The following is a 26,600-nucleotide window of genomic DNA, read 5'->3' as shown; positions in this document are numbered from 1 at the left end:
GCCCCCGGACTCCGCGGGCCTGGGGTGCCGGCCGCCGTCGGAGGCGGAGCGGCGCCGCCGCCGCACGGAGACCAGCCGCCCCGGCCCAGCAGCGCCCTTCCGCGCGCGGCGGACCTGCCTCGGACCCCAGCCGGCCCGGCCCCCCCTCCGGGCCCTGCGCGGCCTCTCCCGCTCCGGAGCTCAGGTCGCCTCCAGCCCAGGTAGATCTCGGACGACCCCAGGCTCGGCCGCCCGCCGAGGACTTGGCGGGCGGCGTCTGCGCCCCTCTCCGCCCCGCCCAGCGCCCCCTTCAACTTCCTCACCCCGGCCCGCCCCCCACGCGGGCCCTCTGTTGCCCTGTGTCTTCTGCTCCACTCCAGAAATGCGTCCAGAGCTGCATGACAGGGGCACCGCCACTCCTTTGTGCACTGGTGTCCTTGCCTGGTTCCCCCGTTCCCATCCTCGCCCCCGCCCTGGTGGAGGGACCCGGGACTCCTCCTTGACCCCAACTTCCTCTCTGTCAGGCTGACTTGGGAGGGTGACTCCCTTCCACTCCCGGCACTATGCCAGGCACCGTGGCCACCCTGCGGTTCCAGCTGCTGCCCCCCGAGCCAGATGATGCCTTCTGGGGTGCGCCCTGTGAGCATCCCCAGGAGCGCAGGTACCAGGCACTGCCGGCCCTCGTCTGCATCATGTGCTGCCTGTTTGGAGTCGTCTACTGCTTCTTCGGTGAGACCCCTATCTCGTCCCTCATCTGGGCTCCCCACTGGTTCCCCAAATTATTTGTCTGGGCTCCCCAGATCTCTACAACCTCCGAACACCACCACCACCACCACCACCACCACCACCACCACCACCACCACGAGCAGCTATCTTTCTTTTCTCTTTCTTTCATCCCACACATGTTCATGGATCATCTAGACTCTAGATCCTAGAAAACACAGGTTTTTGAATTGGGCATGCTTGACTCTGAAACTGGCTCTGCGCCTTACTAATCGTGACACCTTAGCACAGCGCCCCATCTGAGCCTCAGTTTTCTCATCTGAACAGTGGGGATAATGATACTCGTCTCACATAGGGCTGTTGTGAAAATAGCAGACACTCAATAAATAATAGCTACGGTGGTGAAGCTGTGTTTGGGTCACTGTGCTACGTGGGCACTGAAAACGTTTAGCAGGGTGATTGAGCCTAGGCCTTTGCCACAGGGCATGTTGTCGGATAGGGGAGAGACTTCTGGAACATTCACAGCTGTAATACATGTTAGAATGTGCTGGATGGTAGTCACATACAGGGAGATAGCCTATAAGGTAGGTTCTAGTAATCGGGGCTGCCACGAACAGTTGTATAGGATGGGCACCGCACAAGGGAGTTCAGTTGAATAGGCAATTGGGGGCTGAAATCCAGGCCCATGCTCACTTGCCAAACTCTAGGCCTGGACACAGACTGCTTTGCCTAAGGGAAGACATGACTTTTTCTAATTTGCACAAAGGTGCCAGATGGGTTAGTGGAGTAAGTGCCCGGTGACTCCAGCAAGTTACAGAATTTCAGAGAGGACAGCAAACTCCATGGGCTGGGGGCCTCCAGGGGGAGCATCAGAGGCAACTGGAGGAAGTACAGAGGTCTGGATTCCAGGCTGAGCAGAGGTGCCGTAAGACCAGGGCTCTGCAGCCTCTATACTCCCCGCCCCCCACCCCCCGCCCCGAGAATGGCGGCATAGTAGGCCCGGATGGGAGCCAGATGGTCCCTCCCGTTCCACCCCCAAACTCTAGGCTGAACAACTGCGGAATGAGCAAGAGGAAGTGCCCTTCCAAGGGTTCAGGACACATTCTGGGTCTCCAAGGAGTCTGTCCCCTCATGCCGTCCACTACCCATACCCACTCCTTCTGCAGTGGGTAGAAGCACAGTGCAGCCCAACATTCCCCCCCCTCCTGGGCTTCCCCGTCACCCTACCCTCCTTGATGCCCTCGTTCCCAGGATCTTAGACACTGTGCCCTTGTGCATGTCCTATTCCTCTTTCTAACCCCAGAACCCCCCGGGCTCTGATGCCTCCCCTCATTCCTAAAGCTGAATCTCCTCTTTATGAACTTTCTCTTTGGTGCTCCCTGACCCCTTGACCTCCATCTCTGACTTCCATCTTCCCAAGTGTTCAGTATCCACAAGTCCAGGTACCTCTACCTTCCAAGTTCACTATCTACCTTCCAGGTCCTCTTAATGGGTGTAACTTCCATTTTGCTGAAACTCTATGACCACTGTCTCCCCTTATAATCCTCTTTGACACCCTGTGACCCTAGTGACCCCCACCCATCTCCACTTATCTCATTACCTTCCATCTCTCTGTCTCCTTCTATTACTCCTAACACTTTGATCCCTGTGATGCCATTGTTGGCCCCTCCCCACCACCATCTCCCATTTCTCTGTCCTCAGTGTTACCCTCTCTCAGAATGCCTTTAATATTCTCAACAATTCCATGCCTGTCAGTTCCCCTACTTGCAATGACCTCATCTTCTGGAACCCCTCCCCCAAAACCCTGCTTCTCCATTCTCTTTGTTATTTTGTAATAATGTCATATCTCTGAAGCCCTATGACCCCTCAGAGACCGCATCTTTCTGAACCTGTGTGACCCTCATCTCTCAAGTTCTGACTTCTAAATACCTCATTTCTCTGAACAATCCCTCCCAAGGCCCCAATGGTTCTAATTGCTGATCCCCTTGTGACTCTAATGGCCTATCTCTCTGACCCCTATTATTCCAAAGATCCTAACGACCCTATCACTGATTCACTCTTGACAGCAATGATTTATCTGACTCCTCTGAGCCTTAAAGACCCCGTGCTCATCTCAATGACTCTATCTCTCTGCTTTCCCAGGGACTCCCAATGACCTATCTCTCTGACCTCTCTGGATCTCAGTGGTCCCATCACTGATGCCCTCAGGACCCCAGTGGCCCCCAAGTCTCTGATCTTAGCATCTTGGTCCTGGTTCCCATGTGATTCCATGTCCATGACCTCTCCGATCTCCTGCCTGGAGCCAGGTGCCCTCATTTTGGCCCCTCACTAGCCCTTGTTCCCCTCTAGGTTACCGCTGCTTCAAGGCAGTGCTCTTCCTCACTGGGCTGCTGTTTGGCTCGGTGGTCATCTTCCTGCTGTGCTACCGAGAGCGGGTGCTGGAGACGCAGCTGAGCGCCGGGGCAAGTGCGGGCATCGCGCTGGGCATTGGGCTGCTCTGCGGGCTGGTGGCCATGCTGGTGCGCAGCGTGGGCCTCTTCCTGGTCGGGCTGCTGCTCGGCCTGCTGCTCGCTGCTGCCGCCCTGCTGGGCTCCGCGCCCTACTACCAGCCGGGCTCCGTGTGGGGCCCACTAGGCCTGCTGCTGGGGGGCGGCCTACTCTGTGCCCTGCTCACGCTGCGCTGGCCCCGACCACTCACCACCCTGGCCACCGCCGTGACCGGTGCTGCGCTCATTGCCACTGCTACCGACTACTTTGCCGAGCTGCTGCTGCTGGGGCGCTATGCGGTGGAGCGACTGCGAGCCGCCCCAGTCCCTCCCCTCTGCTGGCGGAGCTGGGCCCTGCTGGCACTCTGGCCCTTGCTCAGCCTGATGGGAGTTCTGGTGCAGTGGCGGGTGACAGCCGAGGGTGACTCCCACACAGAAGGTGAGAGGGCCCAGGCCAGGGTGGGTGAGAGAGAAACGAGTGGCCAGGGATGATGGGTGGGGGGGACAGTGGGAACGGGGTGTGGGGGAAGGAGCCGTACACACCAGCGGCCGAAGGCCTCAGTACGGTTGGAGAGCTGACTGGCTCAGGGTCTGGGGAGACAGCACCTCAGCCCCACCATCCATTCTGTGACAAGGTGTGGGGCTGTGTGGCTTTGAGGCAAGCCCATTACAGGCACAGGGGATATGACCGAAAAAGTGCCTGCCCTCATGGGATTATATTCAGGTGGAGGGAGACAGACACTGGCATGCAAACAAACTGGCTAATTCCAGCTCTGCGGTGATACGGAAGAGATATGCGGGGCAATGTGAACAAGGGACCTGTAGAGGCTATTACAGATAGAGTGGTCGGGGAAGGCCACTTGGAGGAGGTGACATGTAAGTAGAGTGCTGGAGGATAAGAGGCTACATGCAAAGACCCAGAGAAGAGGGAACAGCAAGGGCAGGTCTCCAGAAAGAAAGAGCTTGGCTTGCTGAGGAAGTGGACTGGGGGGTGTTGGGGGGGGGTGTGGAGGCATGCCGTTTGTGTGGGCCCCGTGGGCCACGATGAGGACTCTGGATTTTACCAGGAAGGCAATGTGATGCGACTGCAGGTTTAAAGCTGGGGGATAGACTCTCATTGAGGGTTTGGGATGCTCATGCTGGCTGCTGAGTGTAGAAAACATCGGGGAGGGCCAGTGTGGAAGGGTGGCCCGGCGAGGAGGAGGCTGTGGTCGTCTGGATGAGAGAGGATGATGGCTGGTTTAGGTGAGTCACTGGGGGCTCAGGGTGGGCAAAGGGATAACAGCTGGCAAGGGAGTACTTAGAAGTCTAGGAATCTTCTACCATATGACCTCTGGAAGAAAAAAAACAATTGCCAGAAATCCCATCTTGGGGGTGGGAGACCAGGAAAGGAAGGGGGACTGGGGGGTCCCAGACAAAGGGAATCCAGAAGCCTGGAGCCCTCAGGTAGGGAGGAGCGGGGAGACTTGGGGGAGACAGGCCCGTGGGCCCATGAGACCCTTCTCTGCCCATCCCCTCACAGTGGTCATTAGCCGGCAGCGGCGACGCGTGCAGTTGATGCGGATCCGGCAGCAGGAGGAGCGCAAGGAGAAGCGGAGGAAGAAGAGACCCCCTCGGGCACCCCCCAGAGGCCCCCGGGCTCCTCCAAGGCCTGGGCCCCCTGACCCTGCTTATCGGCGCAGGCCGGTGCCCATCAAACGCTTCAATGGAGATGTCCTCTCCCCGGTGAGCACCCTGAGCCTCTCCAGCCCGCACGGGGGAGAGGGGAGTGCTGCAGACTCCGCGGGCAGGAGAGGGCCTTCCTCCCCCGGGGGCTCACCACGCTCTAGAAGGCCTAGCATTTGTCCACCTGTTGTAACCCCTGCACCAGGAGCCTGCCGGCTGGCAGGGCTCTAGGAGGGAGAGGGAGAGGAAAGGTGTCCTGAGTATGAATATTAATGAGGTACGGTAGCGGGGTGCGGTGGCAGGGCTGGTACGGAGAGATCTGGGGTGAGTCTCAGGCTGTGGGCTGCAGGGACAGGATGTTGGGCTTTCCGGGAGGGTCTGGGGTGCCCTCTCACACCTGTCTTTCCTCTCCCGCAGAGTTACATCCAGAGCTTCCGGGACCGGCAGACAGGGAGCTCACTGAGCTCCTTCATGGCCTCACCCACAGATGCGGACTATGAGTATGGGTCTCGGGGGCCGCTGACGGCCTGCTCAGGACCCCCAGTGCGGGTATAGCAGTACTGCTGCTCCTGCCCACCTAGACTCTACGGTCACCAGCTCCGCCAGCTTGGGGAAGCCTGCTGGGCCACCACGCAGCCTGCCTGGCCTTGTGGCCGTTGGCCGTTCCCTCTCCCCACCCTGAAGAGGGCTGGTCTGGCTACAAGAAGGGAGAACCTGTCTCTGGCTAGGCCTGGCCTAAGGGGAAAGCCTCTTCCCAAGCTCCAGAGGGGCTCCCGAGGGATGCGGGGTGTGAGCCCTATTGGGGTGTGCTCAGGGTTGTGAGTGTGTCGCCTGTGTGTGTGTGTGTGTGTGTTGTATGTATGGAGGGGTGGGCTTGGAGGGGACACTGGGACCCTTGCCTTAGACTTCTGACTGGTAGGGCTTCTCTCTGAGGTTGGCCCTGCCTCCTCTCCCACTGCTGGGGTCCCACAGGCCACTCTCCTGCATGTCTAAGTGGAGGAGGTCTGCCTTCCTCCCCCGTCGCTCCACCTCTCACCCAGACTCACCTAAGGCTTCTTGTCCTTGTCCATGGGGCAAACGGCAGCACCCTCCACCCTGGTCCCCTGTCCTCTGCAAAGCCACCAGCCTGAGAGCAGTGGCAGGGGATGGGGGTGGGGGGTGCTGCTCTGGGCTGGGCTAGGGAGAGGGGCTGGGGGAGGGGGCCTAAATGCACGGTGCATGTTTGGTGTCTGTCGTGCCACCCTGGACACCTCATGCTTCTGTCTCCCCTCACCCCACCCTGTTTTACATATTTTATAAACGTGCCAAACTGTGTGGCTTCTGCCAGGAGCGGTGATGGTCTTCAGTGGCTGGCACTTTCAAGGGCCAAATGGGAAGCACTGCCGCCCTTGGTGTCCTGTGTCGCTAATTACACAGGGGCTCCGGGCAACTTCTGCCCTCCCACATCACACAGAGAGCCAGGGGACAGGACTATACCACTTTATTGTCTCCCGACACCTCTGGTTCCCCTGCTTCCCCACCCCTGCCCAGGGTGTGGGCACACGCCTTCCAAGCTGTCCGGGGGCACCTGCCTGGCCTGCTTCGGTCCTCCTAGCTACCTGCAGAGGAATGACTCGGCGTGGGGCTGGGCAGACAGTGGGCACCACCATCCTCTCCCCTGGCAGAGCCTGGGCACCCACGCAGGAAGAGCTGGGTCCTCACCCTCTGCCCCACCCTTTCTGGGCCTCTGCCGGGGTGTCTGTGGGGGCAGAAAGTGGGGGTCAGCCCCCAGCTAGGGCTGGGCAAGGCCTGGATCCGGAGGAAATGCAGGAATTCAGGCGGAGGGTGGAAGAGGAAGGGATTGAGACCAGCTCAGGAGCCGGGCCGCTCAGACGGCTGTGGAGCTCGCTGAGCCGGGCCAAAGCCCGGTGGGCAGAGAGCAAGGAGGGGGACGAGAGGCAGGTGGGGGCTGGTGGGTGGCAAGGACGGGAACTAGGGCACAAATGGGGCATTCAGGAGAGGCAGGTGCGGTCGGAGCCTGAACAGCAGAGGGCAGAGAAAGGTGGGAGCAGCTGACCTGAACCAAATGGCTCCTGTGGAGAGCATGGGGCCCCCTCCTCTCCCCAGCCCCTCCCCCACCCCCACCCCCAGCACACCCCAGAACCAACCGGCCAGCCCGAGTTCTGGAAAACCTGTGGTAGGTGTGTCTCGGCCCACCGGCTCCCGGGCGCCCCCTCTGACCTCGGCCCAGTCAGCCTCACTCACCCTCTACCAGCAGACGAGTGTGGGCGCTGTCCCGGCCGGCCTGGCAGCAGTAGGTGCCCTGGTCCTCAGGTCGCACGTCATGGATGACCAGGCTGTGGGTGGGGCCGTGGCTGCGCAGCTCATACTTGTCCCCGGGGCACAGCTCGACCCCCTCCCGCATCCAGCACACGTGGCCCCCCGAGCGGGACACGGTCACCTCCAGCACCGCCCTGCGGCCCACCAGAACGGTCTTCTCTCGAGGGGGGCGGCGGCACATTTGGAGAGGCAGGGCTGGGGGTGAGGGCGAGGGCTCAGGTTAATAGGGACACGCAGGGCCCCCAGGGGGAGAGGGGCATCTTCCCTCCGCCTGCATTCTCCTGGTTGGTCCCGGATCGCCAGGCACCAGCCCGTTCTCTGCACCCCTACCTCAAAGTCTCCCCCCCCCCCCCAGGGACGCGCTGCCTGCCCTCTGTGACCCTCCCCAGAAGAGTCCCTCGAGGAAGGGAGGGGGGAGGCAGCGTTCCCAGGACCAGCCGCCGGCCGGCCAGTCCCGGGGGTGGGGGGGGATGGTGCCCACATGGTGCCCGTCCCCACCGTCCCTCCCCTGTTGCTTACCCTCCACCTCCAGCTGAGCCACGGACTGGGCGGGTCCCGCCTGGAAGCGGACCTCACCGGCGTCCTCCGGGCGCAGCTCGCTCAGCACCAGAATATGTTTCCTCCCTGGGGGCGGGGACGCGCTAAGCGAGCAGGAGGCGCCCGGGGGGGTTCGGGGAGGAGGGTGGCCGGAGCAGGTCCCCGGGTCGGTGTGGACGCGGCAAGTGTGCGCGGGGACCGATGGGGAGAGAGGAGCAGTCCAGGACCGAGGCTGGCAGCCGAGGACCCGGGAGACCGGGAGACAGCGCGCAGGGCCAGGGGGCGGGGCCCAGCGGGCCGGGGCGGGCCGGCCGGGGCGGGGCTTAGCCTCGCGGGCGGGGCCTTGCGGGGCAGCGGGGGGCCCGCGCGGGAAGAAAGTCGGGCCGACCTTCCTGTCGGATGCGGACGTGGCCTCCGGGCCTCAGCGGACGGCCTCCGAGCTCCCAGCTCCCCGCGGCCTCCACCTCCGACACGGTGCACTCGAACGTGGCGCTGTCCCCCTCGCGGGCGCGCACCGGCCGGAGCCCGGAGAGCACCGACACGCTGCGCTCTGGGGCGGGGCCGGGGCGTGAGGCGGGGCGGGCCGGACCCCGGTCCCGCCCGCGCCCCGCCCGCGCCCCGCCCCGTCTCGGGAGGCCCCGCCCACGCCCCGCCGCGCCCCGCCCCCGTCCCACCCGCGCCCCGCCCCCGTCCCGGGAGGCCACGCCCACGCCCTGCCGCGCCCCGCCCCCGTCTCGGGAAGCCACGCCCACGCCCCACCGCGCCCCGCCCCGTCTCGGGAGGCCACGCCCGCGCCCCGCCCCCGTCTCGGGAGGCCCCGCCCGCCGCAGTGCCCGGCCCGGGCAGCGCCCCGTACCCACCGCGCACGAGCAGGCGGACGGGCCCGGCGCGAGCCGCCCCCACCGCACAGCTGTAGGTGCCGGCGTCCAAGGGGCCGCAGCGCCGCAGCTGGAGCAGGCGACGCGTGCCGAGGGCCTGGAGCCTGAGCCGGGGGCTGGGCGTGAGCGGGCGCCCGTCCTGCGGGGAGAGATGCGGAGGGTCGCGGTGACCTCGGCTGGACACACGCGGGAGGCCGCGGCGGCGCCTGTGGATGTCAGGCCGCGTCCGGGCGCGGCGAAGGCCTTTCGGGCCCCAAGCTGGGACCTGGCTGTCCGGAGCGCCCTGGGGAGGCCTCGTTGGGAAGGTGTCACCATCGGGGACCTTGCGCTCTGCCCCTTTTGTCTGCCCCTGGGCAGCCCTTCACCCCACTGCGCCCCGGGCTCCTTAGGGAGCACATGCAGAGAGCCAAGCCTCCCTCACAGGGCCGCCCCCGTCCTCGTCGTCGGAAGGGTTAGCCTGATAGGTGTAAACGTAACTCTGAGCACAGCGCCAGGCACATCCCTCCAGGCGGGGCACTGTTACTGGCCTTATGATGCCAAGGTGGGCTGGGCTCTGACCTTCTCCCAGGTGACATCGGCCAAGGCCTGGGAAAGCTCGCACTCCAATGTAGCTGTGTCTCCCTCGGTCACCTCTAGGTCCTGTGGCCCCCTCACAATGGTCACTGGGGCCTCTGGGAACAGGAGGAGAAAGACACACTTGGACACAGAGGTCAGTGGTGGACACAGCTAGGAAGGGTGATCAGTGGAGGCCACTAGTGGGGGATGTGCTGGGACAAGTGGTCCAAGTGGGACGCTGCTCAGTGGACGACACGACAGGGCCACAGGGGTCAATGGGATAGGAGTGGCCAGCTGGGGGTGACATACTTTAAGGTGGCCAGTGGGGGACATGCTGGGGGCTAGAAGGGCATGGGGGGGGGGCAACCAAAGCAGAGATGCCAGTGAAGTCATCCTGAGGCAAGCATGGTCAGTGTGGACCACACTTTGGAGGAATGGACAGATGCCACTGCCCATTGGGGGACATGATGGGCTCAGAGGAGCAATGGGGGTAACTTTAGGGCAGATGTGGTCAAGGGGCACATGGTGGGACACTCAAGCAGAGTGCTAGTGGAGTCACCCTGAGGCAGTTAGTGGGTTCCTGGGACTTGAGTGACACACCGAAGCAGGCAGTGGGGGTCACAGCAGGCAGGTGCGGTCAGTGGGGTCACACTCAGAGTGCTCAGTGAGGCCGTGGCCAGGCAGGCAGACGACAAGGACCACACTGGCATAAGCACGCTCATGGTGGCATGGTCAGTGGTTCACAGGGACTGGAAGGTGAAGGGAGTCACACTGGATGATCGGATAAGTCAGAGGATCCATGCTCAAGCAGGGCAGTCTCTGGGGCCACACAGGGCCAACGTGGCAGGGGTGTCACACTCTGACAGGTCAGTGGGGGCCAAACGGTCAGGGGGATCAGTAGAATCACACTCAGCACAGTGGGTAAGCAGGCAGTGGTCCCAGAATCCGCACCTCTCACAGTGAGTCTGGCCGCACAGCGCAGGGAATCCGCCGTGAAGGAGATGCAGCCCGAGTCGGCCAGGCCCAGGCCACTGAGTACCAGGCGGTGAGTGTGGCTCTCTGCATGCATGTGGCACTTGGGGCCCGGCTGCAGCCGGACTCCACCCCGGGCCCACTCCCCAGTCACACCCTCCTGGGACAGCTCCAGCTGGAAGGTGGCACTACCCCCCTCAACGATGGTCACATCCTCCAGAGGCCGTAGCACCCTCAGCTGCTTTGCTGGTTGGGGGAGACGGGGAGAGAGGGAGAATGAGGGCTCCAGCTCTGGGCAGGGGTTTTGAGGGCTCACACATCCCTTGGCCCTGCCTGTACCACCTCTAACACCCAACCCGAGCCCCTATGGAAAGAAAGCCCAGAACCAGAGTACAGGGAGAAAGGAGCACAGCAGGCCAGCGTGGGGGAGGGGCCGATTGCGGTCAGGAGAGGGCACCCACGAAGGGGACAAGCTATGTGGATAGAGGGTTGAGGAGTCTGGGTGAGGGGTGCTGTGACACCGAAAGGAGCACAGAAATTGAAGTCAGACACACTGGGATTGGACCCTAGCTCTGCCCACATCGCGTGTGTGCTGTGTGACCTTTGGCCAACGGCTTGACTTCTCTGGGTCTTCGTTCCCCAGTTGTACAAGGTGACTAGCATTGAGACAGGGGTTTATTGTGATTAAATGAATGAAATAAATTAGAAAAGAATACGTGTCAGCGACAGCAACCGTTTACCAAGCTCCGTGTGGGCATTTCTCAGGTTCTCTCCGTGTGTTTCCCAAAGGCCCTTGAAGTAGGGAGGGGCCCTCTTCTTAAGAAGCCTCGGCTCAGAGAGGTGAAGTGACCTGTGTAAGGTCTCACAGATGATAGAAGGTTCCAGCTTGTGGGGTGGGGTTGCTATTGGCCACCTGGGCCCGTGTATCCCCGGGCGTGTGACTGAGGGAGAAACACGGCAAGGGCTTTCCAGAGTATGACATTTATGTGTACAGCAAGGCCAACTCGGACGTGTGAAATGGAACGCAAAAGCCACACGGACTTCTAGGGTACGTAGAAAACATTAGAAAAAGGAGGGTTTTGCTTTGGGCAGGCTGCTTCGGGTCACACTTCTAGAGGCCAGGCAGGGTTGACTTGCCTCAGTGGTGAGGGGCACTTTGGTGGGGGCCTGAGGGGCCCTGGGCCAGCCAGGTAAGGCTGTGCGGGGGCGGGGGGCAGGCGGCGAGGCGTTAGGAGAGGACAGGACACTCACGCCTCACGCTGAGCCTGGCCAGGGTGCGATCGTGGCGGCTCTCACAGCCGTAGGTGCCCTGGTCGGCCAGCACGACGCCGTGGATGAAGAGGCTGCAGACGTGGCCATCCTGGGCCATGGACATGCGAGAGTCGTGGGGCAAGGGCTCCCCACCTCGCACCCAGCGCACGGCCCCTGCTGCGCCCACTCGACCTGTCTCCACCTGGAGGCACACGTCCTGGCCTTCCTCCGCCCGCACATCCTGCAGGCGCCGCAGGAACAGCAGCTCCGTTTCTGGGGTGGGGGGGGGTGGAGAGGGAGAGGGCGGGGGTTACGGAGCCCGACACCCCACTCCCTGGCCTCTCCCTGGCAGGCGCAGACAGGTACGGGAGCCAAGGCCGTCCACCCCCCCAGGGCCAGACCTCGAACGTGGAGCCGGGCGCTGGTGGCCGTGCCCCCTGCACGGGCAGTCACGGTGCCGGCGTCGTCCAGCTGGCAGCCCCGCACGGTCAGCGTGCGGCTGGAACCGTTCTGCGCTATCTCTAGCTGGGGCCCTGGAGTGACAACGGTCCCGTTGCGTAGCCAGGTGACATCGGCGTCTGGTGGGGAGACCTCACACCGGAACGTGGCATCGTCACCCTCGTGGACGGTTAGTGGTGTCAGCTCTGAGACCAGCCTGGCCAGCGGAGGCTCTGGGGGGTGGGGTCAGGCAGTGAGGTGGGCTGGGTCTTCCCCTCTCCCTCCTTTCCATCCTCTCCTGGGGGTACATCTCCCAGTTATTCGGAAGATCCTTCCCGAGGCCCGTGGGGGTGTCCCACAGGACAAGATGCCAGCGCCCTGCCACTCGTAGCCACCTCCTCTCAATCCTGGCCCGGCTCCCTACCTCTCTGACTCCCCAATGGATAATTTGCCACGGACCCTATTTATCTTATTTAACTGTCACCGCAGCCCTGCAAAACAAGCACTGTCCCCCCACTTTGGAACTGGGGCTCGGGCAGGTGAAGGTGCTGGCCAGGAGCACACGGGGCCAGCAAGCACACCCCACGTGGGAACCTGGGCCGGTTGATGCCAGAGCCCCTGTCCCTGTGTTTAACCACCGGGCTATGCCTCCTCCAGGGGGTTCTTGGAGAAAGGAGGCCTGCCCCCCTCATCCAAGTGAGAGCCGTGCATGCATTGGTGGGAACCAGAAGTAGCAAGGAAGGAGTTGGGGGGTGAGGGCATCCCGGGACGGTGCAGGGGGGTGGTCTTTGGGGTACCAGGGCCCATGGGGTGTGAGGGGAGCACTGTTACCTTCCACGCTGACGAGGAAGATGCGGCTGTCCTGGGGCGTGTCGCACAGGTACTCCCCTGCATCCCCGCTCCGTGCCCCCCGCACCCGCAGCACCTGCCTTGCCCCGGCCTGCTCCAGCTGCACCCGCCCCTGGCTTGCCAGTCGCTCCCCATCCTTGTACCAGCGTGTGGGGCCCCCCGGCCCGGAGAGGTGCACCACCAGCTCCAGGTCCCCGCCTGGGGTGCTGCGAACCCTCGTCTGGGCTGCCTCGGGGGCCACTATGCGCACGGGGGGCTCTGTGGGGTCAGAGCTGGGGGTCACCAGGAGGGAGAGGCCTGTGGGCTACGGGGCAGGGGGCGGGCAGGGAGTGGGACGCAAGATACTGAGGGATGGACGAGGCATGCTAGAGAAGCGGGGGAGACTCGTATGGGTTTGGGGGTGCAACTCTCTCAGGCTGTCCTCCCTGGCCGTACTTACCAGCCACTTGGACAGTGAAGTTGAGGCTGGGGGCCTCCGGGGCTGACCCGGACTGGCAGGTGTAGAGGCCTGCGTGGGTCAGGTCTGCAGCCGGGATGCAGAGGATGCGGCGGGGGCCCTCGGCACGGAGCTCCAGGCCCTCGCCCTCCTGCACCGGCCTCCCGTTGTGGCTCCAGAAGACGAGGGCGCCAGCCCGGGAGAGTTCACAGCTCAGCACCACCGGCTCCCCGGGGGCCACACAGAGGGGGGCAGGGGCTGCGTCTGGGGCAAGGAACTGGACTGGGGGCTCTGGACAGAGAGAGGAGCTTGTCGGCTGGGGTTCACTACCCCATCCCCCGCACCCAGGCTGGCAGAAGGCACCCACCAGCCAGGCTGACATTGAAGGTGACGGCTTCATCACGCGTCTCACACACATACTCCCCGGCGTCCTCAGGCTGGGCGTGGGGCAGGGTCAGGGTGCGAGCAGGCCCTTCGGCTCCCAGCTGCAGCGTGTCGGACGCTTCCACCTCCAGCCCATCTTTGTACCAGCGCACCTGGGACCCGGCAGGGGCCACCTCGCAGCGCAGCTCCACGCGCCCCGGAGCCCTGAACTGCAGGTCCAGGGAGCGGGCTGCCGGGTGCACGATCCTTGCTGGCGGGGCTGGCGGACAGAGGGGAGAGGTGCTCAGGCTCACCCAGCAGGCCTCCAGCCAACCTGCCTGGCCCCCGGCTCCTCAGCCTTCTCTCTTCCCAGAGCAGCTCTTGGGTCTGGCCCCAATCCATGGGCACCTACTGTGTGCCAGGTGCTGTGCTGGGCACCCTGAGCTCTTTCCACAGCTACTCCTGACTCCCTAGGAGGGCGCTGATGTTGGCTTCACCTTACAGACAAGGACATGAGGACTCTTTGGAGGAAAGTGGCTTGCCCAAGGTCCCACGGACAGAAAGGTAGACCCAGCCCTACCCCGACGCACACCCCTCCCTAAGCCTTGCCCACTCCGCACCCCCTGTCCCCGCTTAGCCTCTGACGGACTTATCACCTACTAGTTGTCTGTCCTTCCTCGAATCCTTGAATTCTAGTGGAGAACTGAAGGTTTGCTCTTACTGGCTTGCTACTCTGTCAGCATTCAGAACTGGGTTGAGCACATAGTAGTTGCTCAATACATATTTGATGAATGGATGCTCCTAACTGCTGGGCTGTCCTCACCAGACCTCGAGTCACTGTCATGGCCTGATCTGGGCAAGCCAGCACTCTCAGATGGCTGAGAATGAGGAAGTTGGGGGAGGGCAGGCTTCCTGGGCCAGATGGGGGGCCCCTAAGATGCAGGAAGTGAGGAGGTCAGGTGTCTGTCCCTTAGCCTCCTGCAACTCTAGCTCCCTAGGGGGCCCAGAGACGACCCACCTGTGACGGTGACAGTGAAGAAGGCAGAGTCATCTCCGGCATCACACACGAACTCGCCCCCCTGCTCCGGTTGGGCCGCGGGCAGCACCAGGCGGCGGTGTGGCCCGTCACTCTCCAGCACCAGGGCCTCACTCTCCTCCACCTCCAGCCCGTCCTTGTACCAGCGCACGGGGGCATCCTCCCGAGACAGCTCACATGTCAGCACCACGCACTCCAAGCTCACGGCGATCAAAGTCACCTCATCCCGGGGGTATATGATGCGCACGGGGGGCTCTGTGGGGTGGGGATGGGGTCACAGGCTGTCACAAACTCACCACCCGCCTCCCTGGCAGCTCGAAGTTCCTGCCACTCACGGTAATAAGTGATAAGGATCACCCTCTGAAATCCCTGAGGCCAGGGCTGTGATAGGACCCAGAACACTTCAGATCCCAGAGATGGTGCATTTATCGTAGATCACCTGCTCCTCCTACCCCCCCACCCCCACCCCGGGCATGCTCCCCACCAATGACCCCGCCGACTTCTCTGCAGTGTAACACACAGACATGCTCTCAGCAGGAGAATTAAAGAGTAGAACCAGTTTCACAGCAGTTAAGCTCAGGTCCTACTGCCAAGGCTTTGAACCCCAAACTTGCAGAAAGACTTGCTTTTAAGAAGTTTTTTTAGGTCAGAGCTGTGAATAAGAGACCCTGGATCTGTAACAGCGAACAGGCTCCAGAACAGGCCCGAGCGCTTTACACACTGAACCCTCACAGCAATCTGGAGAGGTAGGTAGGGTTTTATCCCTGTTTTCCAGATGTAGAAACTGAGGCACGGAGTGATCACCCAACCTCTTTCAGATCACAGCAGACTACGCCTACTCTGGGGCAGGAAGAAGAACTGCCATCTGCGAAAGGGAGGCTCCGACTCTGCAAGCAGTGGTAGGGATCGCAAGCCAAGGCCGGCAGAGCCCAGTAACGATGTTTGCATCTGGGCCTGGGGGGGTTGCCCACACCCGTCTGAGATCCCCGGGGACGCTAAACGCTGATTCTGGGAGTTCATTTCCAACCGCTCCGAACTGGTCGCTCCTCCACAGAAAAAGGATCTGTGTCAAGCCTGGAAGTGACTGGTGTGCCGGGCCCCAAGGTAGCTCGGGCTCCCACGCACCCTGGACGCCTCCCAGAATCTTCTAGGTTCCAGGACACTATTAGGACGCCTTTACTGCTCAGCCGCCTGGCGGCGAGGCTCGGGAACTGCCAGCTTCCCGGCCCCACTCTTTGCAGAGGCCCGCACGGGCTGACGTGCTCGCCAGCACACACTCAAGTCCGCGGCCTCCGCGCCCCACCTCCCTAACGACCCACCTCCCTAACGGCCTGTTCTAGAGTCCAGAGGATGCAGGCTGGCTCCCTGGGGCCCGGCGAGGCGGCAGATTGCAGAGCGCGGCTGCCTGGGTGGGGGAGGGGAGGCGGTGGGCGCAGTCGGTGGAGACAGGGTGTGGGGCTGGGGCTGGGCTGTCTGCACAGCTGTGGGACCTCAGCTTGGCATCACACTTGATCCTCCCTGGCCCAAAGCCGAGGTGGTGCTTGTGTCAACTTCCCTGCGAAGAGTCTGGTGTTTTGTGGGGAGGCCAAGTGTGGGCTGAAATGTGTGTAGCTGCCATTATGTTTGGCCAGAGCCTGAAGGGCCTCACTACAGGGTGGAACGTGTGCAGAAAGGCGTTGTGGCTGGTCTGTGCCAGGCTACACTATCTGGAAGGCAGGGGGTGCGGGAAGGGGGGCTAAATCACTCAGTCTGGACCGAGGCTCTCGACGCAGGGCACGGCACAGGGCAGCAGGACAGCATCAGGTGCCGGAGGGATACTCCAGTGTAGCCAGCGGGGTTCTTCTGTGCCCCCCCCCAGAGCTGCCTAGGCCCTGCAACATCCACCCCCCCACCCGAAAGCCCACCTACACACACATGCACGCACGCACACACGCACACACATGCTGGGATTGGCACTGATCAGCTGCAGCCTCCAAAGTTTCCAGCACTGAATGAAGCACCATCACTTCCACAGTCGTCCTATGCTTTTCCAGCTTTGAACACTCCCCAGGTCAGACCAAACCTGACCCCGCTTGGCTAACTCAGGCCCTGCCCCAAGTTTCCGGTTTGGAGGCGCTTCCCGCCTGCCCAGAGGTCAGCAGCCCCGAGGCCCCGCAACACCGGACCATCCACAGTCTGAGACCCTCTAAAGAGCCTGGCTTTCCTGCTAGGCCGTGCGCTCCTGGAGGGGAGGGGAGGGGGCATGTCTGTCTGTCTGCCTGCCGCCGGGCGTCCAGGGCTGGCTCCTACGGGGGGCATGGCCACTCTCCCCGAAGCCCTCCCTGACTCGCCTGTTCTCTCTCGAGCCCTCTGCTCTCATCCTTCACGGCACTTGTCACGAGGTGTCTGCTGTACATTTATTTGCGCGTTTATTGGTTTAACACAGGGGTCGCAAACTCAAACGCCCACGGGGGCCGGGTAGGTAAGGTCAGTGGCTGAAGCAGTCTGGGGAGAGGCAAAGAGGAACGGCGGTGGCGGGGGTGGGGGTGGGGGGGTGGGAGGACAGAGGAATGTGGGCCCCATATTAGGGGGGCAGCTGCTACTCAGCACCAGCTGTTCGTCGCCATGGGGGGAAGCGGGACCAGAGCCGCCGGGTCTTCGGCTTTTTCAAGAGGACGCATAACTCCGGATTGTTATTTGAACTGTCCTGACTTTGGTAAGACTCTGCAGGCCAAACAAAACACATCTGTGGGCTGCATGGGGCCCTATGGACTGCCCGTTTGCGACCCCTGGTTAATAGCTGCCTCCCCAGCTAGGCTGGCGGCTCTCGGAGAGCAGAGACCACGTGTGTCCGCGGCCTCTGGCCGTCACGCAGGAAGTGCCCGGTAAACGAGCCGGTGGGGCAGTTATTCCTGGCCCTGGTGCTGGGGACAAGACGGCTCACTCGGACAGGGGCCCCAGGGTCTTCCGGGCAAGGAGCCTTGGCACATGCACCACAGCCCTACCTCCCTCCTCCCCAGTGTGCTAACTAGGGAGTGGGTGGCCAGCTCCCCCCAAGGGCTCAGGACCATCTTTTGGTGCCCCCCGGGGCAGCTGGGGTGAACCCACACCTGTGACTGTAACGGTGAAGGAGGCCGACTCGTCATCGATTTCACACAAGTACTCGCCGGAGTCCTCAAGCTGGACAGCGGGCAACACCAGGCGGCGGACGGTGTCCTCCTTCTGCAGCAGCAGCGCAGGACTTTCCACCACCTCTTCCCCGTCCTTGGTCCAGCGCACCTCGGCCCACGGCCGGCACAGCTCACAGGTGAGCACCACGCGCTCCAGGCGCACTGCGGCCACGTACACCTTGCCGCTGGGGTACACGATCCACGAGGAGACATCTAGAGGACGGGGACAGTCACGGCTGGGACTGATGGCCCCGGTGCCTCCCGTGATCCGTGCCTGCCCCCTCCTCCTGGCACGAGGGCCATGCACTGAGGAAGGGAGCCTGCTCTCACATTAGGTCTCACAGCCGCTCCCAACTGGAGAGACAGCTGTGGTCACCGACACGCATCACAGGTGCAGTGGCAGGGTGGGGACCACAGGGTCAGCCTCTGCTATAGAAACATGCCCTGTTCTCGGGGTCAGGACAGGGACTGATGAGTGGGACCCGGGAGAGGACAGCTGAGTGCCCGAATGGAGCCTGGGTCTCCCGTAGGCTTTCGAGGCCTTCTCACCCTTCTAGCACGGGGTGCCCCGCCCCGCATTAGGGTTGCCCTTTGCAGGAGCACGGAGAGGTCGGAGCTTCCCTGGGGATCCTGTAGCCCTGGCCTGGCCAGGGTCAAGGACAAGGCATTTTCTGTGGGTGACTGAACCTTAGGGTGCAGACCAAGGAGGAGACACGAGATCACCCGGGGGGAAGGAAGCAGGGCCAGGGGACGGTGGCCCAGGGCTGAGAGTGTGACAGCGGGCCCGGGCGGTGTCACATGGGCCCACCTGGCCCCCCACCTGTGATGGTGACTGTGAAGTAGGCGCGCTCGTCTCCAGCGACACACTGAAATTCGCCCCCATCCGGGGGCTGGGCAGCAGGCAGCACCAGACGGTGGTGGGGCCCTTCCTTCTCCAGCACCACGAAGTCACTCTCCTCCACCTCCTGCCCGTCCTTGTACCAGCGCACGGGCGCATCCTCTCGGTCCACCTCACAGGTCAGCATGACACACTCCGAGGTTATGGCGTGCACGAACACGTGCTCCCTGGGGTCCAGGATATGCACCGGGGGGTCTGGTGGGGGGCAGAGACGGGGTCACATAGACACCCCCCCCACATACACACCAGACAACTTCCTGCCCGGAGGACACTGGGAGGGTGAAGGCCATGATGTGCGAGGCCTACTGAGTGCATGGCAGGTGAGGCAACGCAGACCATGTGGCACCTGAGTGCTCCGTGAGTCCCCAGAGGGTCGGGGCAGCTAGGGGGGTACACTGGGGGAGGGGGGCACAGACTACCTTTATCCCCGCTGAGAGGAGGTCACTATCATGGGCCACATCAGGGCCATGCTTGCTGCTGCTTTTGTAAGGGAGGCTCCGAGCCCTGGCCCCAGGACGGGCAGGAGGCGGCAACGACTCAGCAGTGCCACCATGAGACGGCTGCCTCTACAGGTAGTAAGTTCCCCATCACGAGGGGCATGTAGGCAGCAGCTGCAGGACCGCCTGGCAATGCGGCTTAATTAGGATTTCCACTCAAAGCGAGAAGATGAGCTGCCCTCCCAGAATGGAACCCCAGGCTCTACCCTGGAGAGTCTGGCGCAGCAGGTCCAGCATATGCATTGAGAACAAGCTTCTGGGGTGGTTCTGAAGCAGCCAGAGCATGGCCTGGCTTGAGAACCACTGCACCACTGCACTTAAAGCTTCTCCTTGCCTCGGGCCACCCGAGGCAGTGGGATAAGCAGACCTGGGTGTGAGCCCAGCTATGGTGTTTGCTGGCTGTGATCATGAGTACATCACATAACCTCTCTGAGCCTCAGTTTCTTGCCCTGTGACCTGGAGATCTTCTCATCCAGTTGTGAAGGTCACACGAGATCGTATACACATGAAACATTTAGTATACGTTGGGCTCGTGGTAGGTACCCAATCGACAACCAGCTCCCGTCTCCCAACCCCCTACCCAGCCGAGGGCACGTGGAGGGTGAGTGTGCTGGAGGGGTTGGTGGTGGGAGGATTGAGAAGTACAGGATGATTTGAAAACAGGTCCCCTGGGCCACCAGGCTCTTCCCAGAAGGGACCCCAAGCAGGCGGACCACAGGGCAGGGTTGCGTGGCCCCCCGAGTCAGCCCCAGACCACCGCGGTTGCTGACCTCGGACGGTGACACTGAAGAAGGCCGAGACCCCTTCCGTCCTGCACTCAAACTCGCCGCTGTCCTGGACCTCGGCGGCCGGCAGGATCAGGCGGTGTTTGCGCCCCTCCATCTTCACCACCAGCGATTCGCTCGGCTCTAGCTCCTGCCCATCCTTGTACCAGCGCGCGGGGAAGTCCACCCGGGAGAGCTCGCAGGTCAGCACCACCCGCTCCGAGGTCGTGAAGGTCAGCGCTACCTTGTCCTGGGGGCTCAGGATGTGCACCGGGCTCTCTGTGCAGGGAGAAGCGTTGGCACGGGCAGCGCCCTGTCACGGTCTGCCTAGGATGCGTACCCCTCTCTGGTGCGGGGCTGGGGGGTGCGCCCGTCAGGCCAGACGACTGCGGTCAGGGGCAATGCCTTTGTTGGAGTTTAAAAAAAAAATCATCTGGGGCTTCCACAGCAGCTCTCCGGAGTGATGGTTTGAGTGTATGGGATTCCTGGGGAGGCTGCTGAAAATGCAGATTTCTGGGCCCCGCACACGCACGTGAGGGCCAGTGAATCTGCCTTATAAACCAGCCCTCCAGGTGACTCTGATGTCAGGGATCCCAGTTCGCATCCTGGAAATGCGAGCTGGTTGCTGGTTCTCACTCCGCCCACCTGCAAGGATGCTGGCACCTGCCCGCCTCCCGGCCCTATGCGTGGGCACTAATTCCTCCACTGGCCTTACAAATCCATTGGTGACATGGCAAATGCCACATGTCCCCTGCACTTTCAGATGCCCACCAAGAGCTGCCCTCCTCACGGTGCCTCATCCCCTCCCCTCCCTGTTTCCACTCGTGGCACAGGGTGACTCTGGGGCCAGAATGCCTGGCTTCATAACCCAGCACTACCACTCACAAGCTCGGTGGCTCTGGGCAAGTCACTTAACCTCTCTGTGACTCAGTTGCTCCATCTGTAAAGAGCCTACCTTATAGGGCCGATGAGAGACCTGTGTTAATTGAAACAATGTACGTAAAACGATAAGGATTGTGCCAAACACACAGGAAGCTGCTTTGATCACGTTACTGATTACGTGATAGGGCAGGAAGCAGTCAGAGGCTAGGGACCAGGGTCCGGGTCTTGGAGATCTCATATGTGATAGAACTCCCTAAGCCACAAAGCACCCCAGAGAGCGTGGCTACGAGGCTGATGAAGATAATAAGGAGTCCCCTCTGCATTGCATGTAGGCTGACATGGGCCTTCCGTGTCTTGACCCCATCTGTCCACCCTGGTCCCCACCAGCACCAACCTTGGATGGTGAGGGCGGCTGAGTCCTGTACGCCCGGGCAGCTGAAGCCAACCAGGGCCCCGCTGTGCTGGTGCTGGACGGCCCGCAGGAGGAGTCTGTGCTGTAGGCCCTTCTGCTCGATCTGGTACCGCAGGGCCCCGGGCTCCACCTGGCCCTCTGGCTCGTGACTCTTGAGCTCTTCCCCGTTAAGGAACCAGGTGCCCTGGATGATGGTGGAAAGATCCAGGGAGAAGACAGCATCTTCCCCGTCGTAGACCTGGACATCCTCCAGACCTGCCACCAGGCGAGCTGTGGGCACTGCCACGGGGATGGAGTGCAGCCATCAGAACCGGAGGGGTGGCAGGTGGAAGGCATGTAACAGGCCAGGGACCAGAGGCTGGGGACAGGAGGAGAGATGATGGGGAGGACGCGATGGGTGTGCCCGCTGACAGGCTGGGGCTGTGGCATGGACTCACCAAGGTGGGCGGACCCATGGAACACGACGTGGGGGCTGCGGCCGTGTTCGCTGACCGTGCAGACGCGGAAGCGGTAGTCGCCCTCCGATGGCACACAGTCTCCGGGGACCTCCACGGCTCCGGCTTTCTCAATGCTGAAGCACTGGATCCAGTCTTCGGAGCCCACCTCCTGTCGCTCCAGCCGGTAGATGAAGGGGGTCTCCGGAGCAGGCTCGGGAGGCTTCCAGGTCAGCAGGACCGTGTTCTTATGGCCCTTGAACATCTCCGCCAACACGGGGGGCCCGGGGGGACTGTGCTTGACACCTGAGACGGAGGCAGGGTTTGTATTCCAGCCATGCTCCCACCTCCCCACGGCCCCCCCACCTTGAGTCTGCGTCGCCACCCGGGGCTCTGGGATCGATCTGGTCACCCTCCTGCCCAGAGCCTCCTGCCCAGCCCTTGAGGAGTCTGCCCACGGGCTGTCACGTCCTCACATTTGACTCTGAGCAGGGTGGTGGTACGGGAGTTGCCCAGGCTAAAGGTGACCTCGCCAGCATCTTCTCGGGTGACCCCTGGAAGGACCAGGGCATGCATGTGGCCAGAGCTGCTCTGGCAGGTGGTCGGCAGGTCCTCCCCATCGCGGCTCCAGCGCCCTTCAACCCCAGCTTCTTGGGTCTCCACCAGCAGCACCGCATTCTCTCCCTCCAGGACGTCCAGCTTTCGGGGCAGCCGCTTCAGGATGGGCCCTGAGATGCGGACGGGAATCCCTCAGCCCGGGGTCTGGGCATCTGCCTGCCTCAGCCTCAGCATCCTCCTCCCGGCCAGCCGCACCTTTGACTGTCACGTTGGCCACGGTGCGCACCCGGCCCCGCATCTCACACAGGTAGACCCCGTCGTCGTCTGCCTTCAGCCTGTGGATGATGAGGCGCCGGACAGTGCCCTCCTCGATCTGCTCGTACTTGCGGCAGGGCAGCAGCCGCTGGTCCTCTCGGAACCAGGCCGTGGGAATGCGAGAGTTGGGCACTTTACACTCCAGCACGGCAATGCCGTGCTCGCGGCCTTCCACATCCTGCAGGGGTCTGGTGAAGCGGAGGCGGGGCTCTGCGGAGAGGGGAGAGACAGGAGAAGGCTCGGGAGAGGGCCGGCCAGGGGAAGGACTCCTTGCATCATCAACTGCCTACACCCTCGGTAGTCTCCTGCCACTTTTCTCCCAGGGCCAGCAGGTGTTCTGGAATCACAGAAAAAGCACCAGAAGGGAAATCAGATGGCCTAAATTCTCATCGGACCCTGACACTCATCCGCCATGTCACCTTGAGCAAGGCCATTTTAGTGATCCTGGGCCTCAGTTTCCTTTGTTTTTGTTCTAAAAAGTTTATTTATTTTAGGGGAAGAGGGCAGAGGGAGAGAGAATCCTGCAGTGCGGAACCCCGTGCGCGGGGCTTGGTCCCAGGACCCTGAGATCATAACTGGAGCCGAAATCTAGAGTCAACCGCTCAACCAACTGAGCCACCCAGGAGCCCCAGTTTCTTGACTTTAAAGTGGAGAAAGAGATGGAGGACTTGGTCATATGAGTGATTTTCAAGCTGCTTCCTGGGACCCCTCGGAAGCTTGACACAAATCCTGCAAGGATCTAAGTCCAATTTCTTAAAAAAATTTTTTTTTAAAGATTTAATTTATTTATTCACAAAGAATACACAGAGAGAGGCAGAGACATAGGCAGAGGGAGAAGCAGACTCCCTGCGGGGAGCCCAATATGGGACTTGATCCCAGGGCCCCAGGATCATGCCCGGAGCCAAAGGCAGATGTTCAACCACTGAGCCACCAGGCACCCCTGGTCTAAGTCAAATTTCATTTTTAAAGTACTTCAGTCAGGGACGACTGGGTGGCTCAGCGGTTGAGTGTCTGCCTTTGGCTCAGAGCATGATCCCAGGGTCCTGGGATCAAGTCCCGCGTCTGGCTCCCTGCATGGAGCCTGCTTCTCCCTCTGCCTGTGTCTCTCCTCTCTGTGTGTCTCTCATGAATAAATAAATAAAATCTTTAAAAAATAAAATAAAGTACTTCAGTAAAAAAAAAGTTTAAAAAAATAAAGTACTTCAGTCGTTTTCATATGGATGGAGCTAGAGAATAGAATGCTGAGTGAAAGAAGTCAGAGAAAGACAAATACCGTAGGATCTCACTCACATGTGGAATTTAAGAAACAAATGAGCAAAGGCAGGGAAAGCGAGATAGAGAAACACAAATCAAGAAACAGATTCAACTATAGAAAACTATAGAACTGGGAACCCTGGGTGGCACAGCGGTTTGGCGCCCGCCTTTGGCCCAGGGCACAATCCTGGAGACCCGGGATCGAATCCCACGTCAGGCTCCCGGTGCATGGAGCCTGCTTCTCCCTCTGCCTATGTCTCTGCCTCTCTCTCTCTCTCTCTGTGTGTGTGTGACTATCATAAATAAAGAAAGAAAGAAAGAAAGAAAAAGAAAACTATAGAACTGCTAGTTTCCAGAAGGGAGGGGGGATGGAGGGGGAGAATAGGGGATGAGAATTAAACTGTACAATTATGTTGATGAAAATTAATTAATTAAAAATGATTTTAAAAGTACAATTAAAGTTTTAAAAAGATCAAGTACTTTAGTCATTTTCGAAATTGCATTTCACAAGAAGAGAGCATGATGACCGGGAGCACCTGGGTGGCTTAGTGGTTGAGCGTCTGCCTTCGGCTAAGGTTGTGATCCCAAGGTCCTGGGATCGAGTCCTGCATCAGGCTCCCCTAGGGAGCCTGCTTCTCCATCTGCCTGTGTCTCTGCCTCTGTGTGTCTCTCATGAATAAATAAATAAAACCTTTAGAAAAAGAAAGAAAGCATGATGATGGACGTGACGAGTGGGTGATGAGGCCGCTGGAGCAGCAGGTTTGTCCTGCAGCTTTGGGAAGCTCTGCCTCCCCACGGGGTTAGTGTGGCCCCGGCGGGCCTGGGCACATCAGACCTCAGGCAGCACAGGTGCCACATGGCTGACTGCGTGCCAGGCATGGAGATTTGCCAAGTTTTCTTCCTCGGAGGGAAGGAGGTGGGTAGTAACTAGTAAAGAGGTATAATCCCTCGAGTTGTGATAAACTCCTACTACTGAGAGCTTTAACCTCCAGTGGGAGTTGGCGGTGGTGGTGTTTTTTCTTCTCCTCTGACTTTGCTGCGTATGAGCAATGTTAAGTGTTGGCGAGATACTGTCACGGACTCAGCTTTGAAACAGAAATGTCCTCTCCTTCACCTTCTGCCTTCAAACTTGGAGAGCAGTTTCGTAAAGGGGCGCGTTTCCTCCCTCAAGCCTACTTTTGGTGGGAATCGGGAGTTGCTCAGGGTGTCGCCTGCAGCCCCAGACTTTCCCCGCAGGGTTCCTGGAGGAGATGGGTTACGAGTGCAGCCTCGTCTTAAAACGTGTGTGTTCAATAACACAGCACCCTTGTTCCCACTGATAGGCCTTAGAAGTACGCGGCATAAATGTGGACCTTGAAACTTCACCCAGAAAATGTTCCTTGTGCCAGTTGTGATGTGGGGGTGGGGGTGGGGGTGCGGGTGGGGGAGGCCCCCATGGGATTTCCGCTGAGGGAGGAGGAGTACAACAAAGAAGCTGACATGCCCTGGGCTAGAAGCGCTCCCTGGGAGGGGGGGGGGTACATGGATCAGTCCTTAAAGCTGGGCATCACCCCGGGGGGGGGGGTTTGCTCCGGGTTCCCGGGTACCCTGGAGACCTACTGAATGCCCCTCGCCGGCCTGGCGGGCGGGCAGGAGGCGGGCAGGGCTTGGTCTGAGCCACCTGCCGCCCCCCCCCCACCGCCTGGGCCGCGCTGGGCCCCCCAGTACCTTTCACGTGCAGCTGCACGGCGCTGAGCGTCTGGCCCGCCGAGTTGCGCGCGGCGCACACGTAGAGCCCGCGGTCCTTGGCCTGGCAGTAGAGCACCTTGAGCACGAAGCCGCCGTCGCGGTCGCGGTACATGAGGCGGCGGCGGTCGGAGAGCAGCGGGCGGCCCTCCCAGTGCCACTCGATCTCGGGCTCGGGCTTGCCCATCACGTAGCAGCGGAACTTGGCGTGCTTGCCCTCGTTGACCCAGAAGGTCTTGGGCGCGCACCTGAGCGGCTCCAGCACGGGCTTGGGCGCGTCGTCGGGGTCCTGGGGCGGGCTCTCGGGGGGCTGGTGCACCTGCAGCAGCGCGCCCGCCTGCGCGTGGCCGTGGGCATTGCGCGCGTGGCACACGTACACGCCCGAGTCGGGCAGCCGCGCCGCCAGGATGCGCAGGGTCAGGCCCGCGCCCCGGGCGCCCTGGGCGCCGCGGGGTTCGAGCGTGAAGTGGCCGCTGTCCCACACCTCGTCCAGGGCCATCCCGTCCTTCTCCCAGTGGAGCGCGGGCGCGGGGAGGCCCCCCACCTGGCAGGCCAGCTCCACCTGCGCGCCGCGCAGCACCCACTGGGAGCGGGGCCCCTCCAGGAACACCGGGGCGCCCTCCCCGGCCCCGGCCCCGGCCCCGGCCCCGGCCCCATCCCCCGCCCCGGGGGGCTGCAGCGGGCGCGCGGCGGGCGGGGCGGGGGCTGGGGGCGCGGGCGCGGGCGCGGGCTCGGGCGGCTGCAGCACGGTGAGGGCGGCCGCCGCGTAGGCCTCCCCGGCCGCGTTGCGGGCGCGGCACACGTAGACCCCCGCGTCCGCGGGCCGCGCGCCGCTCAGCAGCAGCCCGTGCTCGGCGCCGTCGGCCGGGAAGCTCAGGCGCTCGGAGGCCGCCAGCGGCCGCCCCCCCTTCTCCCACACCACGGTGGGCGGCGGCTCCCCCAGGACCACGCACTTGAGCTCGGCCTCGGCGCCACTCACCACCCGCACGGGCCGCGGGAAGCGCAGGAAGCACGGGGGGCTGCCCTGGTCCCCCGAGCCCGCCTTCATCGCGGCGGCGGGGCGCAGGGGCCGGGGGCGGCGCGGAGGGGCCGGGGCCGGGGCCGGGCCGGGGCGGGGGGGGCCGCGGAGCGCTGCCCCCGCCGCGCGCTCGTCCTTACCGGGCCCGGCGCTGGGCGGTGCGGAGGGAGGCCCGGCCCGGGGCAGTCCTTCCTGTTCGCCTCGCCG

At 62.1% G+C, this 26,600-nt stretch overlaps 2 protein-coding genes across 5 annotated transcripts in view; one reads left to right on the top strand and one right to left on the bottom strand.

The window, feature by feature from the left end:
* Window positions 1–26,474, bottom strand: part of OBSL1 (obscurin like cytoskeletal adaptor 1) — a 28,614-nt gene extending 2,140 nt beyond the window's left edge. Inside the window, exons 1-21 of one of the 4 annotated variants that reach the window (XM_072741531.1) lie at window positions 25,358–26,474; window positions 22,337–22,606; window positions 22,000–22,251; window positions 21,527–21,829; window positions 21,072–21,368; window positions 19,802–20,074; window positions 18,457–18,729; window positions 17,577–17,849; window positions 14,470–14,742; window positions 13,456–13,731; window positions 13,092–13,379; window positions 12,635–12,910; window positions 11,767–12,036; window positions 11,366–11,638; window positions 10,094–10,360; window positions 9,146–9,258; window positions 8,570–8,726; window positions 8,098–8,259; window positions 7,692–7,796; window positions 7,098–7,367; window positions 6,262–6,447 (exon numbers count right to left, since the gene is read on the bottom strand). In XM_072741531.1, the coding sequence (XP_072597632.1) occupies window positions 6,299–6,447; window positions 7,098–7,367; window positions 7,692–7,796; window positions 8,098–8,259; window positions 8,570–8,726; window positions 9,146–9,258; window positions 10,094–10,360; window positions 11,366–11,638; window positions 11,767–12,036; window positions 12,635–12,910; window positions 13,092–13,379; window positions 13,456–13,731; window positions 14,470–14,742; window positions 17,577–17,849; window positions 18,457–18,729; window positions 19,802–20,074; window positions 21,072–21,368; window positions 21,527–21,829; window positions 22,000–22,251; window positions 22,337–22,606; window positions 25,358–26,423 (5,886 nt within the window). In that variant the 5' untranslated portion in view covers window positions 26,424–26,474 and the 3' untranslated portion in view covers window positions 6,262–6,298. Of the gene's footprint in view, window positions 1–6,261; window positions 6,452–7,097; window positions 7,368–7,691; window positions 7,797–8,097; window positions 8,260–8,569; window positions 8,727–9,145; window positions 9,259–10,093; window positions 10,361–11,365; window positions 11,639–11,766; window positions 12,037–12,634; window positions 12,911–13,091; window positions 13,380–13,455; window positions 13,732–14,469; window positions 14,743–16,873; window positions 17,191–17,576; window positions 17,850–18,456; window positions 18,730–19,801; window positions 20,075–21,071; window positions 21,369–21,526; window positions 21,830–21,999; window positions 22,252–22,336; window positions 22,607–25,357 lie in introns of those variants that run through there. The other 3 variants (XM_072741533.1, XM_072741532.1, XM_072741534.1) reach the window with 3 other exon arrangements.
* Window positions 62–6,182, top strand: TMEM198 (transmembrane protein 198). Its single transcript, XM_026002079.2, has 5 exons — window positions 62–200; window positions 504–708; window positions 3,052–3,627; window positions 4,711–4,913; window positions 5,271–6,182. Exons 2-5 carry the CDS (start codon window positions 543–545, stop codon window positions 5,406–5,408), a joined length of 1,083 nt encoding a protein of 360 aa, XP_025857864.2. The 5' UTR covers window positions 62–200; window positions 504–542; the 3' UTR covers window positions 5,409–6,182.
* Window positions 26,475–26,600: the final 126 nt, after the last annotated feature.

The sequence above is a fragment of the Vulpes vulpes genome, chromosome 16, assembly GCF_048418805.1.
Source record: "Vulpes vulpes isolate BD-2025 chromosome 16, VulVul3, whole genome shotgun sequence".
Taxonomy (NCBI): Eukaryota; Metazoa; Chordata; class Mammalia; order Carnivora; family Canidae; genus Vulpes; species Vulpes vulpes.
The sequence above is the reverse complement of the archived record's forward strand: the minus strand, read 5'-3'. Positions and strand labels throughout refer to the sequence as shown.